This window comes from Rosa rugosa, chromosome 7 (assembly GCF_958449725.1).
Source record: "Rosa rugosa chromosome 7, drRosRugo1.1, whole genome shotgun sequence".
NCBI classification, from domain to species: domain Eukaryota; kingdom Viridiplantae; phylum Streptophyta; class Magnoliopsida; order Rosales; family Rosaceae; genus Rosa; species Rosa rugosa.
The window spans coordinates 38,385,620-38,405,413 of NC_084826.1; the positions used below are offsets into that span (position 1 = coordinate 38,385,620).

A 19,794-nucleotide genomic window follows, 5' to 3' on the forward strand; every position below is an offset into this window, starting at 1 on the left:
AATACCCAGCGGTGAAACAATATATGAATATGGGAGGTGAGTAATAAGCAGTGTCATGTTGACAAGTGAGGAGCAGTAGCCCAAACATGATGGTAGGTACATAGAAGCTAAACACAATGTTATGAGCTGCCATATGTTTAAAGTAGCTAAAATGTGTGTTGTAGGTGTGAACACGTAGCCAAGCATATATATAAGTATGGACGTGCTGCTCATGTCCATAGCAGACCACATGTAAACATGACACCCAGGTGAACTTATCTTGTTTTTAGCCCAGGTGAAGCTTGGCGGTGGATTGCCGCTGATGGTGCTCTGGCGGATGTGGAGCTGTGCTGGGGGGAGAAGTTCGGCGGGGGAAGCAGTCCGGCGGTGGCCCAGTGTGGCGGTGCCGCAAGAGTTGGGCGGAGACTGCAGCAGTGGGCGGAGCTGAGGAGCTGAGGAGGCGGAGCCCTTGTGGGCAACCTTCGCGGTCCGAAAGTTGGGCGGAGCTCGTGCCGGCAACCAACGCTGGGCGGTAGTGCCGCTGACGGAGCTGGTTGTTCGGCGGTGTGAGAGTTGGCCGGCGGAACCTGCAGCGAGTTAGCGGAGTCATGCCGGCGGAACCTTCAGTGTGGCGGAGCTGCAGAAGTCCGGCGGAGAGAGGTCTGCCGCTGAGAAGGAGAGTCGGGCGGAGCTGTCCCCATCGGAGGACTGGAGCTGCATAGCTCGGGACCGGTCAGCGGAAGTCGACTGAGCTGGGCGGAGCGTAGTCGCTGACTGGGCCTCCGGTTGAGTTCGCTGGAGTTCGGCGGAGACTCGCTTGGCGGAGGAGTAGGCCAGCGGAGCACAAAGCTAGTTTGAAGCTGGTGGAGTCGGCGGAGCACCAGTTCGGCGGAGAACCAGTTCGGCGGAGATGGAGCTTGCCCGGCCAGTGGTGGAGGTTTTGGTCAGCGGACTTGAGGAGCGGTGACTCAGTGGAGTCGTGTAGTTCAGCGGAAAATTTGCAGCTGGCGGAGCAGTTGCAGCGGGCGGAGCTGAAGTCTGGCGGGAAAAGCTAGCGCTGAAGACTTTAAAAATGGTTCTGGGTGCCCAGAGAGATTTTCTGGGTGTCCAGAGAAGTTTGCCGCCACTCTTTTTTTTTTTTTTTTTTTTTGGAGTCCAGCGTTGACTTTTCTTGAGTTGGCGTTGACCGACTCAGAACGTTGTTGACCAAGCTAGCTCGGCGGTGACCAGAGTTGACCAGCCCCTGATGGGCGTTGACCAAGCGTTGACCGGACGCTGACGGGCCAAAGCTTGTGGTAGGTGACGAAGCCTTTGTGTGACGGCTTCCCACAGACGGCGCCAAATGTTAATGTTAGAATCCGGGGGGACTCTAGTTAACGATAAGTAAGAGAGAGAGAGATTGACACGAGATGTATAGTGGTTCGCCTCCGCATGAGCGGGAGACTACGTCCACTTGAATGTTGTACTAGTGTGTCGAGCCTTGCGGCCCAACGAGATTACAAAAGATGTAATGGGATCGATGAATCTCTTGAGTTGTGGGAGGAGGCATTCCTTTTATAGATGAATGAATGCCCTTCCTCTACTTATTCTTCGATGTGGGACAAGTTTCCACATATTTCTAGTCTAGAAAGCCTAGAAGCATGTAGAAAGCTATGTTGTGGTGGCATCTTGGCAAGGGCGGAAAGGTGGCTTCCCGGTGGCGGATTTGTGACTTCCGGATACCGTGGCGTAGCTTGAACATAGGGCTACAAGATACAAGTCTCGGTTGGGCCTCACCATGGCTTGTGGATGTCCCAAAGAGGGTGTTACTTATGCTTGGTGATGGAGAGAACTAGCTTGCTAGTGTAGGTATAAACAACTGCAACCCATTCATAACCAGACTTAGCGCACATACTGTGAATTTGCATTCCATGATCAGCATACCCCTTTGGCATTGCCACTGTTTAAGCAGCCACACATTAAGGCTATCTAGGAAACCACCTTTCTCTCAAACATTCTATCAAACACCTCACGTGCACTTCCCAATTTACCACACATTTCCCACACATTTAATATACATATCTATAAGATCATTGTTCAACATCAAATCAGACCCTAGATAGTCCCATTCTCAAATAGATTATGAAAGTTAAAAGAATACCATGATAGGACACCACACACTCCCTTGCATTCATTCTTTCTAAGTTCCATCAAAGACATACTTTAACATTTATCAATATTAGCCCACAAACGTAATCAAATTCAAAACCCAAGCCTCGAGCACAAGTCATCTAAAATTCCCATAATCTCATTTCCACTTCTCTCAACAGACCGCCCAAAAGCTTAAAATTTTTTTCATTTAAACTAAGCAACAAAGCAAACTAAAACCAGTAATGTTAATATAGACTCAATCACTAGAGTCAAATATTACATCACCAAGTGTTTACATCAACACAAAAGCATCAAAGAAAAATGTAAAGCTCACTAAGAGCATACTACAAACAGTAGTACGATAACAAAATAGGTTCTAAACCTAACACTGCTGCAACTACACGCCTCAATCTCAACCCTGATTGTCCTGACCTGCAGGAATTAACCCCTACACCATGAAATAGTGCATTGCGTTGCAAACAACAAACCCGATAAGCTTTTTAAGATTGTATGAGTAAACTCAATTTAAATACCTCAAACAACACATGCTTAACAATTTCTCAACTCAAGAATAATTTAAGCAACCCAAAATCAACTCAGTAAATTAGTATGAAACCAATTCCCTCAATGGACAATAAAAGAAAGAAATCACCTGACACTCTCTTTCATGAGTCGCAAGTATCCTACATGTTACCCCCATGACGTACAATGGCAGACTAGAGCTCTAACTGAATCGTAACCCGTCACCCGCCCAAAGGTTATGGTATCTGATATTTGCCTCTGTCACTACTGTGACACCAGATCCGTAGACCGAAAACATTTTAAAGTCCCACATGACTCAAAATGTTACACCAAAACTCAAATACTCTTTCAACACAATAAAATCAATAATTACATGATATATTGTATTCTCGCAAAGAGTAAATGCTCAAAACATTAACCTCAATAAAATCACAATCTATTATGCATATCACAATGCCACACCATCAAGATATATATTTCGCAACCCAGAAAATGTTCTGAAGAGGAAGTCCGCAACCCAAAAAAAGTGCGGACGTCGCGCCTCCGGCCTTGATCGAGCTGCGACGGCGCGGCGTGGCTTGCTGGAGGGACGCTGAGGGTCGTGCGGAGGGGTCTGCGGTCCGGTGGAGTCGCCGGCGACGGTTCTGCGGTGCTGCACAGAACCTGCAACTGCAGGTGAGGTGACTGCCCAGAAACCGGCAAGCTCGACCTCCTCCGACCTCGAACGCTGCCTAGAACCATCCGCCAAGCCTCCGGCCTCCGTCCGCCAAGCCCCGAGCAGCCGTCGCAGCCTGAAACGCCGCTGCTGCGTCGCCGTCCGCACTTTAGCCAAGTGCAGACGTCCGCTTCAGAACCCACCTGTATATATATAGTCATCCACTCATGAACGCCACTAATACCAACTATAGTACACAATCGCAAAACTCGAGAAAAATTATTTTTATAATTAAAATCTCATTTTACTTACTTATGAATTGTAGTCTATCAAGTTCATATAATTGAAAACAAGTCTTTATTTCCAGAAAACAATTTCACAATTTAGCGATTAAACCGAACAATAAAGTGACTCTGTTCATAAATGAACCATGTGAGATTACTCACCTCTAAATCCAGCTGCGTCTTCTCTCACAGCCAAGATAAAGTATAGAACTCTCTCAAACAAGCACCTAAGTAAAATAAGGTCTCAACTTAGTACACGATTAAAACGAAAGCGGTTACGGTTCGAACCGTGCACTTGAACAAAAAACTGAAGATTTCATCAATCGAGACAAAACTTCCTCCGAGACCTCCCAAGCTCTTCGGAACACTTCTAGGATTAATTTCTCAAAATTATAAGATGATCCAAAGGTCGGATCCTCATGGATCGCAATTCGAGAAAACCAAAATTACGTAAATCTAGCATGCTTCAATTTATCACAATATGACCTCATGGAATATCAAGAAGCTCGTATCGACAAGCAGGTCACAACCATGAAAACAGAACCCAAAAATCTGCTCGGACGCGCCGCCACACGCCGCTGGTAGTGGCTGAGCGTGGGGTCCACACACCACCGGCAGTGGCTGAGCGTAGGGTCCACGCGCTGCCGGCAACCCCCAAATTGGGTCATGATACCTATGCCAAAATTTTCATCTCAACATGTACAACAACTTTCACAACTAGCACAAAGTCTGGATCAAAGCCATTTGGCTGAAATTTACGTTGAAAGGAAGAGAACCGATTGAAACCCTAGAAATTTCAATTCCAAAATTCAATCTCCACACTTTGAATCGTTGCAAGCATCTTGGAGGGAAGTATCTACGTCCTTTGGGCTCCAAAAGCTTTCAAGAATTGTGGCCTGAGGTGGCCGAAATCATGAGTTCCAATAAGCCCCCGACGCAACGCCGCCATAGAGTTTCTCAACCTTGTTGCACCTTCCACAGCTCGAATTGAGCGACGATGTTGCCACAGACTTGGAGAGGGAGGAGAGACGAAGCAAATGGGATTGGTGGCGCGGCCAACGGTGGCCGGACGGCCGAGATATGGTCGAAAGAAGAAATCTGGGTCGGAGGCGACTCGGGAGCTAATCGGATCCCGATTTTCCTTTTTTGGCAAGTAGGGTTTTTTTCTGATTTTTTTTTTCAAATTTTTCTATTTATCCCAAAATGGAAACTTTTTCTGATGGTCATAACTTCCTCATACGAACTCCGATTTTCGCGGTCAACATATCCGCAAACTCGTATCAACGCGCTCTACGACTTTTGTGAAGGAAGTTTTCGGAGAACCCAATGAATAAAAAATCAACCCTTTGACTCCTTGAGAATAAAACGTTTCGAGTAATTATTCGTCCAAAACACTTTCGCTCCACCCTCGAACCACGAAATCCTACTAATGAACACTTTATTAATTCCAGGAAATTCCAAGAAATTAATAACCAATTTCCGAGGCATTACAAAAACAAAAGGCCAGAATCAGCCCCACGTGCCTCCACGCGCCGCTAACAGTGGCGACACGTTGGCCCCACGCACACCCGAGTCAACCCCCAAATCGGGAATCAACACCTATGCCAAAATCTTCCTCTCACCATCCCAAACAACATTTACAACTACCACAAAGTCCAATTCTAGGGTCCTTAGAATTTCATTCCTTCAATTCAACCTCCACACTTCAAATTGGATCAAGAGGCTTGGAGGGATTGATGTGCGTTCTAAGAGCTCCAAGGCCCAACAAGGATTGCTGCTAGAGGTGGCCGGAAAATCAAGTTCCAACCGAGAACCCTAAACGACAGCGTTGATGCCTTCTCTTCCTTGCTGCACCTTCTACGGCTCAAACCGAGCCACCAAACCACCCTAGACTTGAAGAGGAAGAAAATGCTTTCCAACAACACCAGGGCGCCCAAATCCATCACTGAATGGAGGATAAATTACTAGAAAACGACGGTGGTTCATCGGCAGATTGGGTCGGGGAGAGAGAAGATGAACATGGTAATTGGGTAGGTTTCTGAGAATAGTAAGTTTCTTAAGTAAAATTTTCTGCAACATTAACTTTAGTTTTCTGATCATGACTTTCGCATACGAACTCCGATTTATACATGCCATGTGTCCACAAACTCGGTTTAACATCATCTACAACTTTCATGTAGAAATTTTCTCAAAATGTTATCCCATAAAAAGTCAACTCTTAGAACCCCTAATTGGTAAAACGAAAATCGAAGAAAGTAAAACTTAAAGTAATTAACTTATATACAGTAAAATGGGTGAACCAGATACGGGGTGTATCACAACTAAATTTATTCGAAACATAACCTTGATTAGCTTAAGGCCTAGAGACCATCTTGGTATACCCCTCCACTAGTCACTGTAGTGAACACCTTGAAGTAGGATCATGTGATTTTGGATCTTAATCTTTTGTTGAAATAACGCATCAGTACTTTTTGTGGGTTCAAAATACAGAAGATCTCACACACCAGAGCCGATAAAGCTTCCAAGTTGTAAAAGCTAAACTTCAAGTACTTTTCATACCTGAATTTGATTTTTCGTTTTTCCTTTTTGTAGGTTTGATTTTCTGTATTGCCAATGAAACCATCTACACTCTTAATCTCCCACGATGTCTAAATTCTTTAAAATAGTGCGTGTGACAGTTTTTGTTCTTGAGAAAGTATTGTTGTGGGTTAGATGGTATTGTTTTGCGTAGGATTATATGGTCACGCCCCTTGAAACTTTTTTTTTTTTTGAAACAGAAATTATTATTTTTATGTCTTTAAGATTTTTTTTGTAACTTGATTTTTGAGCAATCCAAAAATTTGGTGAAGCCTTTAATACCAAAGATCACGCCTCTATATCTAATAGTAGAGATGTGGAGTGAATTATAGAAAAAACAATACAGAAAGACATTGCACGCATTGATAAATAAACAATTGCCAAATAATAATAAAACATAAACTAATCATCCCAAGATGAAGAAAAGCACAGATGATGGAATTCCATTATACCATGTGGCTCGAATATTCCCCATTCTGGGTTGACTATCTTTCCTGCCTATTCCTATGCTAAGTCTTCCCATATTTCAAGCTAGACCTCATCATTTAGCCCTTCGACCCTAAGCCCGCCCTAAACTCGCCCGGCCCGTAGGGCCGAAGTCCGACCCGACCCTTACATTAGGGTGGGCCGGCCCTACCCTTTCTCAAATAGGGTAGGGTAAGGGTCATGCAAATGAAGCCCGACCCTACCCTATGGCCCGACCCAATTGAGCCCGTAAGAGCCAAGCCCGGCCCGGCCCTAAAAGCCCTACCCGGCCCAACCCTAAAATTTATATATTATTTTTATTATTTTCTATTACATAGGCTTTGTTTTCTTTAACTATTATTTTCCTTGTTACACAACAATTAATATTGATAGATTTAGAGAGATAGTTAATTGAATATAACCACCTTAACTAAATTAATAAATGTTATAAGTTAATTTCTATATATATGTGTGTGTGTGTGTATTAAATATGATCAACAAAAAACAATGAGTCTTGTATTACCTATATAATCATTGAGCCACATTTTGAGGAAAAAAAAATGTATTTTTTTTTTGGTTATACAAAATAAGGCCCATTTCGGCCCTATTCGGAAGGCCGGCCTTAGCGAATCGGGCTTTTCGGGCGGGTAAGGGTTAGCATATTTAAGCCCAGGCGCGACCCTACCCGGCCCTAAATTTTGTTGACTTTGACTAGGCCCGACCCTAAGCCCTAAAATTTAGGGTAGGGCCGGCCCATGATGACCCCCTATTTCAAGCTTTGGAAAACCCAAATCGATTCACCGTGAATTCTGCAAAAGATAGGCAATTCATATATGGGTTTCTTTCCAATTGATCATTACTCTATGAGCTGATGAGAGAGAGAGAGAGAGAGAGAGTTAAGTTGGAGCAGAAAAGTAAAAAGAATAATTCAATTTTGTTAACGATCTGACTAAAATATCCTTGATATATGATTTTATTTACGAGAATTCAAAGTTAAAGTTGACAGCAATGATTAAAGTAAAAGAGGATGTATAAGTTGAGTGACTAAAGTAATATATTTGAAGGAAATGTTGAGTGACTAAAGTATTCACAGTTGAGTGACTGTTTCTTATATTCTCCCAAAACATAATATGATAATACTAAGCAAAATAAAAAGAGAAAGAGAAAGAGAGAGAAAGAAAAAGAAAAAGAAAAACTTAACGCACATGCGAATGCGGTCCTTTCCCAAGCACCTAGCATCTGGAATCTGGATGATTAATGGTTGGTATAAGAGCATCTCCAACAGTAGGAATTACTTTTTAGTTAAATTTAGCTAAAGATGTGAAATATAGCTATTGATTTAACAATGTTGCTTCAGCAGTAGTAGCTATTTGTAAATAATATACTAAATTTTATCGAATCGTAAACTGACATGTGGACAAACGAGGAGAGAGAAATATAACTTTTGCTTTAGCTATGCAAGATTCTCTAGCTAAATATAGCTAGCCATTTTAGCTAAAGCTAAATTTAACTTGGCTATAGCTAGTCTGTTGGAGTTAATTTTTGCTTTAAAAATAGTTATATATAGCTAAAAATTGAATTTAGCTAGTCTGTTGGAGATGCTTTTGGGACGCGAGGGGTAAAATTGGAAGTTAAACTTTTGGGTAAATTGACAACCTCCCACAAAGCAGTGGGAATTGATTCTAGGGTTGAGTGTTGATAATCGATCAGTTTCAGTTTCAGTTTCACAGAGCCAATCTCTCTCTCTCTCGCTCTCCTCCAAATGAGGTCTCTCTCTCTCTCTCTCTCGCTTGCTGCAACTCTCAGTTTTTGGTATCTAATTTGGTTGTTGGTGGCAGTCGGCACCCGGAGGTTCTTTGGGCGCAGCGGTCCGATAAAGTATACCTGACGGTGGCGTTACCGGATGCGAAAGACATAAGCGTCAAGTGTGAGCCCGAGGGCTTGTTCGCCTTCTCCGCCACCGGAGTCCAAGGAGAGTCCTTTCACTTCACTTTGGAGCTCTACGGACAGATACTACCTCAGGTCAGCTCTTCTCGACTTCTCACTCTGTTTGTTTATTTATTATATGTCAATGTCATCTTTCTTCTTCTTAGAGATGGGAGCTCGGGAATTCGTTGTTGCAGGGTTGTAAAACTAAGGCTGGCTCAAGGAACATCCTCTGCTCCATCCAGAAACTACACAAAGCTTGGTGGCAACGACTTCTCAAGACCCAAGAAAAACCTGCCCCTTACATTAAGGTCGATTGGAACAATTGGTGCGACGAGGACGACGAACTAGACTCCACTTGTATGTTCCCTTCTCTTTTCTGCAATACAAGTTTAATTTCTCTGAGTTTTTCCTGCTTCTTCTGATGGTATTTTGTTTTCGTGTTGTCTTTGCAGCTAATTTGGCCTCTGATGATGATGATTCTGATGCTGATGCTGCGGTAAATTCACATCCCCTATATCATTTAAAATGATGGATTATGTTCACGTAATCAGGTAAAATGGATTTTGTATTTTGCAGAATATCGGCGAAGATGAAGGAAGCAGCGAAGATGAAGGAATGCTCTGTAAGTCCAACTTTCTATTTCACCTGTCAGGATTAATTATACGTTTGAGTACAGGCAGAACTGTGCATTGCCTCCATTAGTGTCCTTGTCATTTAGATAAGTCATTTTTTTTTTTTTTAGTAATGATATGATGCAGGAAAGATTGAGATATGGTGAATTATGGTTATGTTGCCTTTTAGACGGATATAAATTTAAGTGAAGGGAAGGTTTTAGCTATTGTGGTTGCAGAGAAATAGAGGATACAGGGAAGAGAAAGAGAGAACAAAGTAGAAGAAGAAATACTGAGGCATCAAGCCTTCAAGAAAACTCGGGTTTTATTCACTCCAATGTGATTAGGTGATGCAGTATAATCACTGCCTAGACACCAGGATCAACAAACTCTAAGGTATAGGGCTTTAACACACAGGTTTTGTAGGGTAGAAAGTGAAAACTAAGAACTAGGATTCCCTCCCAGGTTTCTCACTCACACACAAGGCTTCACACCAACACTCCTATCTCTGGAAAACTCAGAAACACTCTGAAATTTTTATTCATCACAACCTGTAGGATGCCCCTCTTGACTTAGAACTCCACCAATTCCAACACCTGAAGCATCACATGTAACCTCAAAAGGCTTTGTAAAATCAGGAAGGCGCATTACAGGAGCATTAATCATTCTGGTTTTGATCTCCTGAAAGGCCTTTGCAGCTGCATTTGTCCACCGAAACTCCCATTTCTTTATGCAATTAGTAATTGGAGCCATGATAGAACTGAACCCAGCTATGAATCAACGATAAAAGGTAGCCAATCCATGAAAACTACGCACCTCATGTATGTTTTTTGGTTCTGCCCATTCAGCAATAGCCTTGACTTTCTCTGGATCTGCTTGCATTCCCTTTGACGACACAACAAATCCCAAAAAGATAACTTCATTGGACATGAATGAGCACTTTTTAAGGTTTGCAAACAACTTCTCTCTTCTAAGAGCTGTGCAGACTTGCTTTAAGTGATTAAGGTGTTGCTCTTTGGATGTGCTATAAATTAGAATATCGTCAAAATAGACAACCAAGAACTTACCCATGAACGGCCTCAAAACTTGTGTCATAACTCTCATGAAAGTGCTGGGTGCGTTAGTTAGTCCAAATGGCATGACTAACCATTCATACAAACCATCCTTTGTCTTGAAGGCTGTTTTCCATTCATCTCTAGGTCTGATGCGGAGCTGGTGATAGCCACTCTTCAAATCAATCTTAGAAAAGATAGTAGCTCCTGCCATCATGTCCAGCATGTCATCAAGTCTCGGTATTGGAAACTGATATTTGACTGTGATTTTGTTGATGGCTCTGCTATCCACACACATTCTCCAAGAGCCATCCTTTTTTGGTGTGAGAAGGGCAGGAACAGCACATGGGCTAAGGCTCTCCCGAAGGAACCCTTTTGCAAGAAGCTCATCAACCTGCCTTTTCAATTCTGCATGCTCGGTTGGATTCATCCGATAATGTGGTAAATTCGGTAATGTTGCTCCAGGGACCAGATCAATCGCATGTTGAATATCCCGAAGAGGAGGAAGTTCATTTGGAAGGTCCTCGGCAAATACATCAGTAAACTGTTCAAGGATTGATTTCACATTCGTGGGCAACTCCAAACTTGTCAAAGGGTGAGATTCCTTTGCAATCAATATAAAAATAACAGAATCACCTGTTGTCTCCCTTGCAAAGTGTCTTGGACTGATGATATTAAGGGATTTTGATTGCTGCCCTCCTTTGCTAAGTGTCGGTTGGGGTACTGGTCTGGGCTGGATCGGGTTCAACTTGATGTGCTTTCCTTCATGAATAAAGGAGCATGAGTTGGCACGGCCCGAAATGGTTACATCCAGATCATACAACCATGGGCTGCCCAAAAGAATGTGTCCCACATCCATCGGCACAACATCACACCAAACAATATCCTTGTAAGATGAAAACTGAATAGGAACTTGACATCGCTGTGTCACGGGAATGGAAGACTTGTCAATCCATGCCACACGATAAGGTTGAGGATGATCAGCAGCGGTCAAACCCAGTTTAGAGATGGTTTGAGGGGAGACAACATTGATGCAGCTTCCGTTGTCAATGATGACCTTATAACTTTTGTCTCCACACTTGACATAAGTGTGAAAAATGTTTGTTCTCCGCCAATCTTCAGTACTCTTAGGTTGAGTCAAAGTGCATCTAACCACAGCCATTCTTGGTTGAACAATGTCTATAGGTTCTCCTTCCATATCATCATCAGTAGCTGGAATTTCAGGCTCATAAACTTCTTCCTCCAATTCTCCTTGAGCATCAGCCTCTTCTTCTGTGCTTGCTGCAAACAAACTTCGAGTTTGCTCTTTTGTTGGGCATTGACCAGCATAGTGACCATAACCTTGACATCTATAGCACCTTATAGATCCCCCTCCTCGCATACCAGATTGTAATCCTTTTCCCTTTTCAGCTTTCACCAGCGAATTGGAAGTATTGGAGCCTTTAGAGAATGGAGACGGTTTTGTTCCAGAGGTGCTAGGACGAAACTCAGAGTTCCGCTGATCAAACCGCTTGTACACAGGGGTTGTAGGGGTCTTCAAGTAGCGCTCCAATTCCAGCACTAATTGATAAGCTCGCTCTAATGAATGTACATCATGAGGAATCAGCTCTCTTTGAAGTTCTGGACGAAGACCTGTTCTGAAACGAGCAAGAGTTACTGATGGGTCTTCGGTGATGTTACATCTCACCATAAATTCTTCAAACTTATCAATATAATCAGCAGCTGTCATGCTTCCTTGACGAAGAGATTGCCATTGGTCAAGCAAGCGTTCCTTGTAAGACAAAGGAACATACTTCTCCTTCAGCCTTTCTTTCATCTCATCCCAATAAGCAATAGGATCTTCACCATCTCTCGCAATTCGTCTTTCCACATTAGACCACCAGTCTCGAGCCTTGCCCACCAACTTCATCTTTGCAAATCTTATCCTGCGATCTTCAGACAACTCATACCATTCAAAATAATGATCCATGTCTGACAACCAATCCAAGAAAACTTTTGCATTCAGCTGGCCATCAAAACTAGGAGCTTCAATCTTCATAGACTTCATTGCTTTTTCTTCAGGATCATGTCCATCTTGCCCATTGTTACGTCGAACATTTTGTCTGCGAACATTCCTTCTAGGTTGCACCCTCGGCCCCCCACGTACACTTTCTTCTTCATTGTAGATGGAAGCTTCAATCTCTGCCAAACGACGGTCAGAAGCAACTGCCTGATCTTGTATTCGGGTCTCAAGATGACCAATTTGGGCGGCTAAACCTTCTATCGCTTTAGCCAAAGTTTCAAGGTCCATGGCTAAATGAAGTTTCTTTTGGCTGGAGCTAGGAGACACTAGAGCTTGTCCAGCTCTGATACCAAAACTGATGCAGTATAATCACTGCCTAGACACCAGGATCAACAAACTCTAAGGTATAGGGCTTTAACACACAGGTTTTGTAGGGTAGAAAGTGAAAACTAAGAACTAGGATTCCCTCCTAGGTTTCTCACTCACACACAAGGCTTCACACCAACACTCCAATCTCTGGAAAACTCAGAAACACTCTGAAATTTTTATTCATCACAACCTGTCTGGCCACTTGGCACTTACACTTATTTATATTTGAGCAGATAGCTCCTATTAAAAAGACTCTTTCATAGCTAGGGCTGTTACACTTCACAAAACTGAAGCATAAAAGACCTAATAAAGGAATTTAAACTCCTAATTGAAACTGAAATAATAAAGAAACCTTAAAAATCCCAAACTGAAACTGAAAGACACCTGCCTAGAGACTTCTAGAATGAAAGCAATTAATCAAACCATATGGAAAGGGAATGACTAGCTGCTCTCTTTTTCCATTTCTTTCGCTCATAAACCTTAAAAGGTTTGGCTATGATGTCCTCATCATTAGGCTTGCAATAGGCATATATATAAAATTTAATATCAAATACATCAGCCCAGACTCCTAGAATACCAGATTACAAAACTCTTGAAGTACTTAAAACATAGTACATATCCTAAGACATAAACGGACTCTTAAATAACATCAGACTCAAATAAATACCCTTAATAAAACTGAATAGTAACTTCTAGAATCACTCTTGGTTTATTTATGTATTATAATTTTACTAAATCAGACACTTAGACTACCATGGAGACTTAACTTTGGACCAAAAAGGCCTAGGCATGGTCTCAGGAAGCAGAGGGTTTTCCTTCTCTAACCACCTGTAGCTATTGCATTATTAGAACCACTGTTTTGCCACGTTAAAGGAAAGAGAGATTTTTTTTATTAGTTACTAGATACTGAAAAGTTCATAGGGGTTTGGCTAGGGATCATACGTGACGTCGTGACCTGAACTGTTACCCTGATCTTTTTTGAACCAAATTTTGTAAACTTGTGCGTGTAGTATTTTTCTTATTGCTTGTCGGGTTTCCTCCTTACAAAATAGAATCTGTCTGCATTTCATATAAGATTAGCTCATATTAGAGCCTAGCAATTTATCCCACCTTCCAAAGTGGTTGAACGACCGATTTATTCATTTTGTCAGTCTCCATTGTGAGGTTTGCAAATATGTAAGACAGTTCTGTGGAGTGTTTCAATGGTCCGAGCTGTTGATTTTTAGGTCTCTACTCAAATGTGACCATTGTAGAAATTCCAGCAACATCAGATATTATCCAGTCATTTGACATCATTTCCAGTATTTATCAGAAACTGTGTTCACAAATTGTTTCTCTAATGTAAACATTGCATTTTTGCGCACTCTTTCTGAATAATCAAAAAGTTGTCTTAGGTAATTGCAGTTTAAAGTTTAATTTGTCGATGTCTTTGAAGGTGTAGAAACATGTACAATGCATTTTGAGATAATGGTAAATTTTTGCTTGAGCAAATTATTCAGTTAACCATGGTGTCCTTTTGGAAATGCTAGTTATTTTGCTCATTACTCTCTCCGTCTCTCATTTGACTTTAAAATAAAATCCTGGTGCAGATCTTCCCGACCTGGAGAAGGCACGAAAAAAATAAGCATCATGGCATGTTAGCTAGGGACCGAGGGAACCACCATCTGCTCTCACTAGGTAGATAAGAATAGGTTTACTTATTGTAAGGTCAAATTATTACAAATTATGCACGTTACATGCGTGTAACTATATTCTCAGCCTTTTGAACTTAGTAGTGCAGACCTTTGTCTTTTCTCCTTTAGTCTTTTTTGTTGTTGTTTTAGTTTTCATTTCAACTCAAGGATTGGACAGGTCGTAGGTCGTTTCAGTGCAATGTGAAGTAGGAAACTGCCAATTAACGTTTCAGTCTTTCAGTGCAATGTGGAGGAAACTGCCAATTAGCACTGGTTCATGTTAGCTTCTGCTTCTATGATAGAACAGGTATCCTCCATCGTACAAAAGATGCAACACCTTTTCTACAAAGCTTGAAAATGCCCCTTATTTATTTTGACAGACCAACAGAGACCTTAGATGAGATGATTATGTGCATCCTTTGCAATGTTTAAATCCCAATTTTCATGCATTTACTTTAGTGATAAAACAGGATGAATTTATAACAACACATGCTTAGTCGATTACACAATGCAATTACGTGTACCTGTTTCTGTTCTGCCACAGAAAAAACAAAAAGAAAAGACATTTTTGGTGAGGATTTTTACATTTGCACAAACAATCTAGCCTTCCGCCTGTACGCATTTCATTCGATTTGGACTGTTGGGAACCTCATCAACAACATGCACAGGAATAACTGGAATTGAATCCCACCATTCTTTCAGTCGTCTAGTAAATCCTTGGTTGTTTCCCTCACTCTTACCTAACTTTGATACTAATGTCATTGTGAAGTAATACAACAAGGCTCCCATTATAAACACCTTCATCGGAACCACCGCTAAAAATATTGAGGCTGCACTTAGCACCAGCATTGCTGTATTTGCATGCTGCAACATTCAAGGATTACTTCAATTGATTCAGAAAATAATTTGCAGTGAATTGTAAAATTGCATGACTATGAATACCTTGTGGGCCTTTGAAATGAATATCGACCACAGTTTCAACACCGATACATTTGCTTTCTTCACTATCTCGTGCACAGTTTGCACCCCGTGTTGAGCTGACACTATGTTTTCAACTGTAGTCTGTTCAGATGCAGTGTACACAACTAGCTCATTGCACTTTTCATCAATTCTTTCCCGTCTTGCTCTAATCATCTTCGCAACCACCCAAACCAAGAAAGCTGCTATGGCTTTGCCCACCCACTCCCTACATATAAGTTCTTTATTATTGAACAACTCAGCAAACTTACATATCACCACAAGTCTTTTGTTCAGTTAAAATATGAGTCAAGGTGAAAAAAGAAACTTACTTGTAGGTGACAATTAGAGCCGCACCAATCACAATCAGTGTGGTTGCTGGCCTTTCCCATGTGAGGACTTCTTCAAACCAAGACCACTCATTTCTAAGGGGCTTTAGTAGCTCCTACAGGATAAAACCAAATCCACCTCTAATCAGTATGTAATGAAAAGGTGACAGAACTGAAGCAATGAGAAGAAGCTGCCAACCATTTAAAGCTCATGGACTATATATCAGAATATCAGATAGCTAGCTAAGGATGACTTAAATGGTCATATAATAGACATGCTGCTCAAGCATGAAGATCCCTAAGGTAGTTTAGTTTTGGGGAAATTTTTTTTAGGAATAAGGGCAATATTGTACAGTACAATTTGTCAATTACAAACATGTTTTAGGATTAGGGTCTGTACATTCATAGCATTTACAGGTGGATCTCCTATGACAGTGACGTTTAGTATTTTATTTGTTACTCGGAAAAGAGAGGATGAATTCCCAAGGATTGTAGGACAATACCTGGAGAAAGTGGTAAGAACATAAATTGAAATAAGATGGGCATTTGTAGATCGAGAAAGAAAAATAAGGAAAATAGGCAGGCTGAGAAATAACTGGTGGCATTTGGTTAGAGAGAGTGCCAAAAGAACTGAAGCATAATGGACGAAGGTGCTTCACATAGCCTACCCCCCACAATGGTATTGGAAACTTTTCTACTCAAGATGAGTAATTTCAATGTTACATAGCAACTGCTATATCCTGACAGGGATGGGTTATAGATGCTTACCATAAAAATAGTAGTGCTTTCAGTGATGCCTTCTTCTTTCAGTCCCTCTGTGGTCGCTTTGGCAATAGCAATTTCCTTCTCTTCCTCTCTTGCTTGATTAATTACACTTTCTAATAAGGATGTGTCTTCAACTGGACCACTTGGACCTGCAATTTCCTTACCCACTTCTGTTACCTCTACACTTGAGTGAATTGACTCAGAAATGATCATACACCTTAGGATTGAACTTGCACTACATGGATGTCCACTATTGACCTTCTTTAGACTCTCAGCAAGCTCTTCTAGAATGTAATCCCCCTTGGGTAACTCCTCAAACAAGGAAAAGATTAAGAATCGTGTCGGTTGAGGGGGAGATATTCGTAGCATTTCCCTTGCTGCATGGAGCCTTATTATTGATAGTATTGTCCTTGCATGCATCTCCCATGCTTGTATTGGACATTCTAATTTGAATTTTGATAGAAACTGGTGCATCAACATGATCTCCTTTGTTAGTGCAAGCCAATGGTCACGCCTTGTGGAGCTTGTTACCTCGGGGAACTCGAGCACAATCCCCTCTGATCTAAAAAGTTGGTAAAACGAGACATTCAACAACAACACACAAATTCCTAGCTGTTTTTCTAATTTGTGGATATGGCATCCTACAAAGGCTACAAGGAGGACTTGCAATGTTTTAAGATTTAGTGTTATCCAAATGTACTTGAGCAATCAATGCCAATGAGTCAAATTAACCCTTGTAACTAGAGATGTGATGCATATTTACCATAATTGTGATACTATTTACTCATTTCTAATAAGCAATGGTATATGTCACTTACAACTCCGGAGACTCGATAACAATAGCCTTGTCAAAAAGTGGGGCACCCCATGGTCCTGTAGAGGCTGGTTTGACACTCTGCTCCTTATCCTTTGAAAGGTCTATTTTAAGAGCATCTTCATATGTTATCACACCAGAGGCCTCAAAATAGAGTGCGTAATTGGTCAGGGTGAGCTTACCTAAAATGAAAAATATTCACGAATAATTAGATAGAGACGCAATTATTTAATGTCTGGCAGAAGAAAAAAAAAATCCAAACTCAGAGATGACCAACTTCCTTCTGTATTAAACATACCAGGCCAACTTGTTCCTCCGATGTGGCGTACCACTCTTTGTGAGCTAGCAGTTCCCTCCACATGTAAAATGAATTCATCATCTGCAAGCTCCACACCCTTTGGCTTTGCTTGTTTTTGCAGATGTTTTATACATCTAAAAATGGAAAACAGTTAATAAAGAGATATACTTTTCAGAATTTAACATGTTAATGCTTTATAAGTTATGCTACACTTCTTCTATTACCCCAGTATGTATTGGATTTAACACACTCAAAAGCAACTGTGCAAGCAGGTGGATGTTGTTTACTTGATCATTGAACTATAAGAGGTTCCCTGACCAAAAATAAAATAAAAAAGGCACACAAGCTTAAGTTTTTTGAAGTGTTGTTCAGAGGCCAAAGAATGAGTTGTGGCATGCCAAATGAATTATTTTCTCTGCTTCACTAGAAAATTTAACTACTAGATTTTCCCACGCTTTCTTCCGATTGAGGGTATTAATTTGACAGAAACTATTTGTGTACAGATGCTGTATCAATCAGTCATCTACACATCAGAAAAATGGGCTCACTTGTCGATTTCCTTGAGGTATTTGTCATATGCAGGAAAATGGAGCCGGTATCCTGTAGGTGCTGTTAAAGTTTCAAAGGTAAATCTTCCATTAACAACATCTGTGACTAATGGAACAAGTGATCCCAACCACACAAATGCATCTTCTCCAACGTTCCGCTCATTATCAACCTGCGAGACAGAATCATGAAAAAAAAAAAAACAAAACAAAACATATACTTACCGGAAAAACAAAACACTAGTCTTTGATCATAATCAATGCCTGCTCATACTATGTAATAGAATGGAAGCTCTAAAATTCATGGAGCTTACTAGAAGTGGCATGAGGTCTGTATAGAACAAAGAAACATCATCTTGTTCTGGAGGAAACTTTGCAACTACATTTTTGTCTTCTTTCTCCTTTGCCACACACTCCTGAAAACCCCAAAAAATATGACACAAGTAAACAAGAGGATATAATTATAGAGAGAAGTCAAGAGATAGATTAGTTCAATCTTTAAAAATAAATAAGAAGGGTAGAAGAACATAGTAAACTGCATGCCATGTAAATACAAAGGTTAATACATAGATAATAACCAGAATACAGTAGGGGAAGAAGAAAAGGAAGACCAAAAATAACATGGGTGGAGGTAGGAAGGATGCTCGATAGCATGTAATATTATTGCAAGTTCAATGAAATGAAAATATTGACCGATTAAAAATGATTGAGGCGCGGAGGTCTGTTCACTTATAAGAGCCCAACATATGCATGAAGACCAGGAAGTTTATGTAGCCAGCCAAGTCGCTCCAAATAACTTTGATCATTATATTGTTGTACGTACTGCTGTTGTTGCAAAAAATGATTATATGTGCTTCATGTGTAAGTTAGAGTGGTCTGACTACGTTATATATATATATATATATATATTGGTTAATCATTCACTTGAGGAATATTGCACACTCATAGTGCAGCTGTAGCACATATTTTGAAGTCCTGAAAGTATTCTTGGTTGATTATATATGTAGATATATATGCAGAAAAACAAACCTAGATACAGAAGAATAAATTGGTGAAATTTAGAAAAGAAAGCAAGTTAAATTAATTACGGTGAAAGAGTCCTCTTGGGCAGAGTAGGGAATCTCCCAGGCGAGCATCATGTCGAATGTGAAACGACTAAAGATTCCATCGGCAATCTTTTCCTCAATATTGTTTTGGCATAACTCATTCACACCCTTTGCACTGCAAAATTCTATAAATTTCCTCGCGTAAGTGCCAACAGCAGCAGCACCACCACCACCGGGCGACGACGCCGTTTTGTTGTTCCATGAGCTGGTCGCTTCAAATTCCTCCGTTAACTTATCCACCGATGTGTTCAGTTTCCTGGAGAGATGTGCGTAGAATAATATCATGATGATCATATATAGCGAGTTTGTTGAAAGCTAATTAAGATAATACTAAGACTTACACAGCGCAGAATTGTACAACATCCTTGGCAACGGAGGAGAGATGTTTCATTCTCATTGTCGACATTATATATAGCTCTATCGGTATATTCTTCTTCTTCTTCTTCTTACTTAATAGCAGAGAGGAGAGAGGAGAGGCAGCGTTGTATTTGTTTCTTTAAGGAAGTGCCACGTTCGTATGGGCACGCAGGAGTGCAACACCTGTTGCCCGTTCCCCATTTCCCTCTCCCTCACTCTCATTCTCCCCTATCCTCTCTGTTTGGGCCTATAGGGCCCAAGCCCAATCACACCGACGACAGAAAGAGAAAAAGCGCCATCCCTCTCTCAAGTGAATCTGGACTCTGAAAACAATATTTCGTCTCACTTGTAGTCGTTGTCCTGCTATCAACTTTG

The 19,794-nt window shown here is 41.2% G+C and overlaps 2 protein-coding genes across 4 annotated transcripts; one reads left to right on the top strand and one right to left on the bottom strand.

The window, feature by feature from the left end:
• The first annotated feature begins 8,219 nt into the window (after positions 1–8,219).
• LOC133721596 (co-chaperone protein p23-2) lies at positions 8,220–14,597 on the top strand. 3 transcript variants are annotated; one of them, XR_009852237.1, is made up of 7 exons: positions 8,220–8,379; positions 8,451–8,634; positions 8,706–8,898; positions 8,994–9,037; positions 9,118–9,163; positions 14,165–14,252; positions 14,427–14,597. XR_009852237.1 is itself a non-coding variant. In XM_062148252.1 (6 exons), exons 1-6 carry the CDS (start codon positions 8,375–8,377, stop codon positions 14,197–14,199), a joined length of 507 nt encoding a protein of 168 aa, XP_062004236.1. In that variant the 5' UTR covers positions 8,220–8,374; the 3' UTR covers positions 14,200–14,376. The 3 variants fall into 3 exon arrangements, 2 of the variants coding, with proteins under 2 accessions (XP_062004236.1, XP_062004237.1); XM_062148252.1 differs by lacking the exon at positions 14,427–14,597 and having other exon boundaries at positions 14,165–14,376; XM_062148253.1 differs by lacking the exon at positions 14,427–14,597 and having other exon boundaries at positions 8,736–8,898; positions 14,165–14,376.
• Positions 14,598–14,748: 151 nt separating this feature from the next.
• Positions 14,749–19,525, bottom strand: LOC133721595 (uncharacterized). Its single transcript, XM_062148251.1, has 10 exons — positions 19,404–19,525; positions 19,045–19,318; positions 18,271–18,372; positions 17,960–18,129; positions 17,412–17,545; positions 17,118–17,295; positions 16,303–16,861; positions 15,538–15,650; positions 15,191–15,434; positions 14,749–15,112 (listed from the first exon to the last, which is right to left on the bottom strand). The coding sequence occupies exons 1-10, from the start codon at positions 19,466–19,468 to the stop codon at positions 14,849–14,851; spliced, it is 2,103 nt and encodes a 700-aa protein (XP_062004235.1). The 5' UTR covers positions 19,469–19,525; the 3' UTR covers positions 14,749–14,848.
• Between the last annotated feature and the right edge of the window lie 269 nt (positions 19,526–19,794).

Excerpts from the sequence above, each read along its gene's own strand:
- LOC133721596 (XM_062148252.1), top strand. Across the intron at positions 8,635-8,705 it reads ACGGACAGATACTACCTCAG|AGATGGGAGCTCGGGAATTC; the intron begins GTCAGCTCTTCT and ends TCTTCTTCTTAG. Across the intron at positions 9,164-14,164 it reads CGAAGATGAAGGAATGCTCT|ATCTTCCCGACCTGGAGAAG; the intron begins GTAAGTCCAACT and ends ATCCTGGTGCAG.
- LOC133721595 (XM_062148251.1), bottom strand. The coding sequence starts at position 19,468 with ATGTCGACAATGAGAATGAAACATCTCTCCTCCGTTGCCAAGGATGTT. Across the intron at positions 15,651-16,302 it reads AAAGCACTACTATTTTTATG|GAGCTACTAAAGCCCCTTAG; the intron begins GTAAGCATCTAT and ends TTTATCCTGTAG. Across the intron at positions 15,435-15,537 it reads GCTCTAATTGTCACCTACAA|GGAGTGGGTGGGCAAAGCCA; the intron begins GTAAGTTTCTTT and ends ACTTATATGTAG.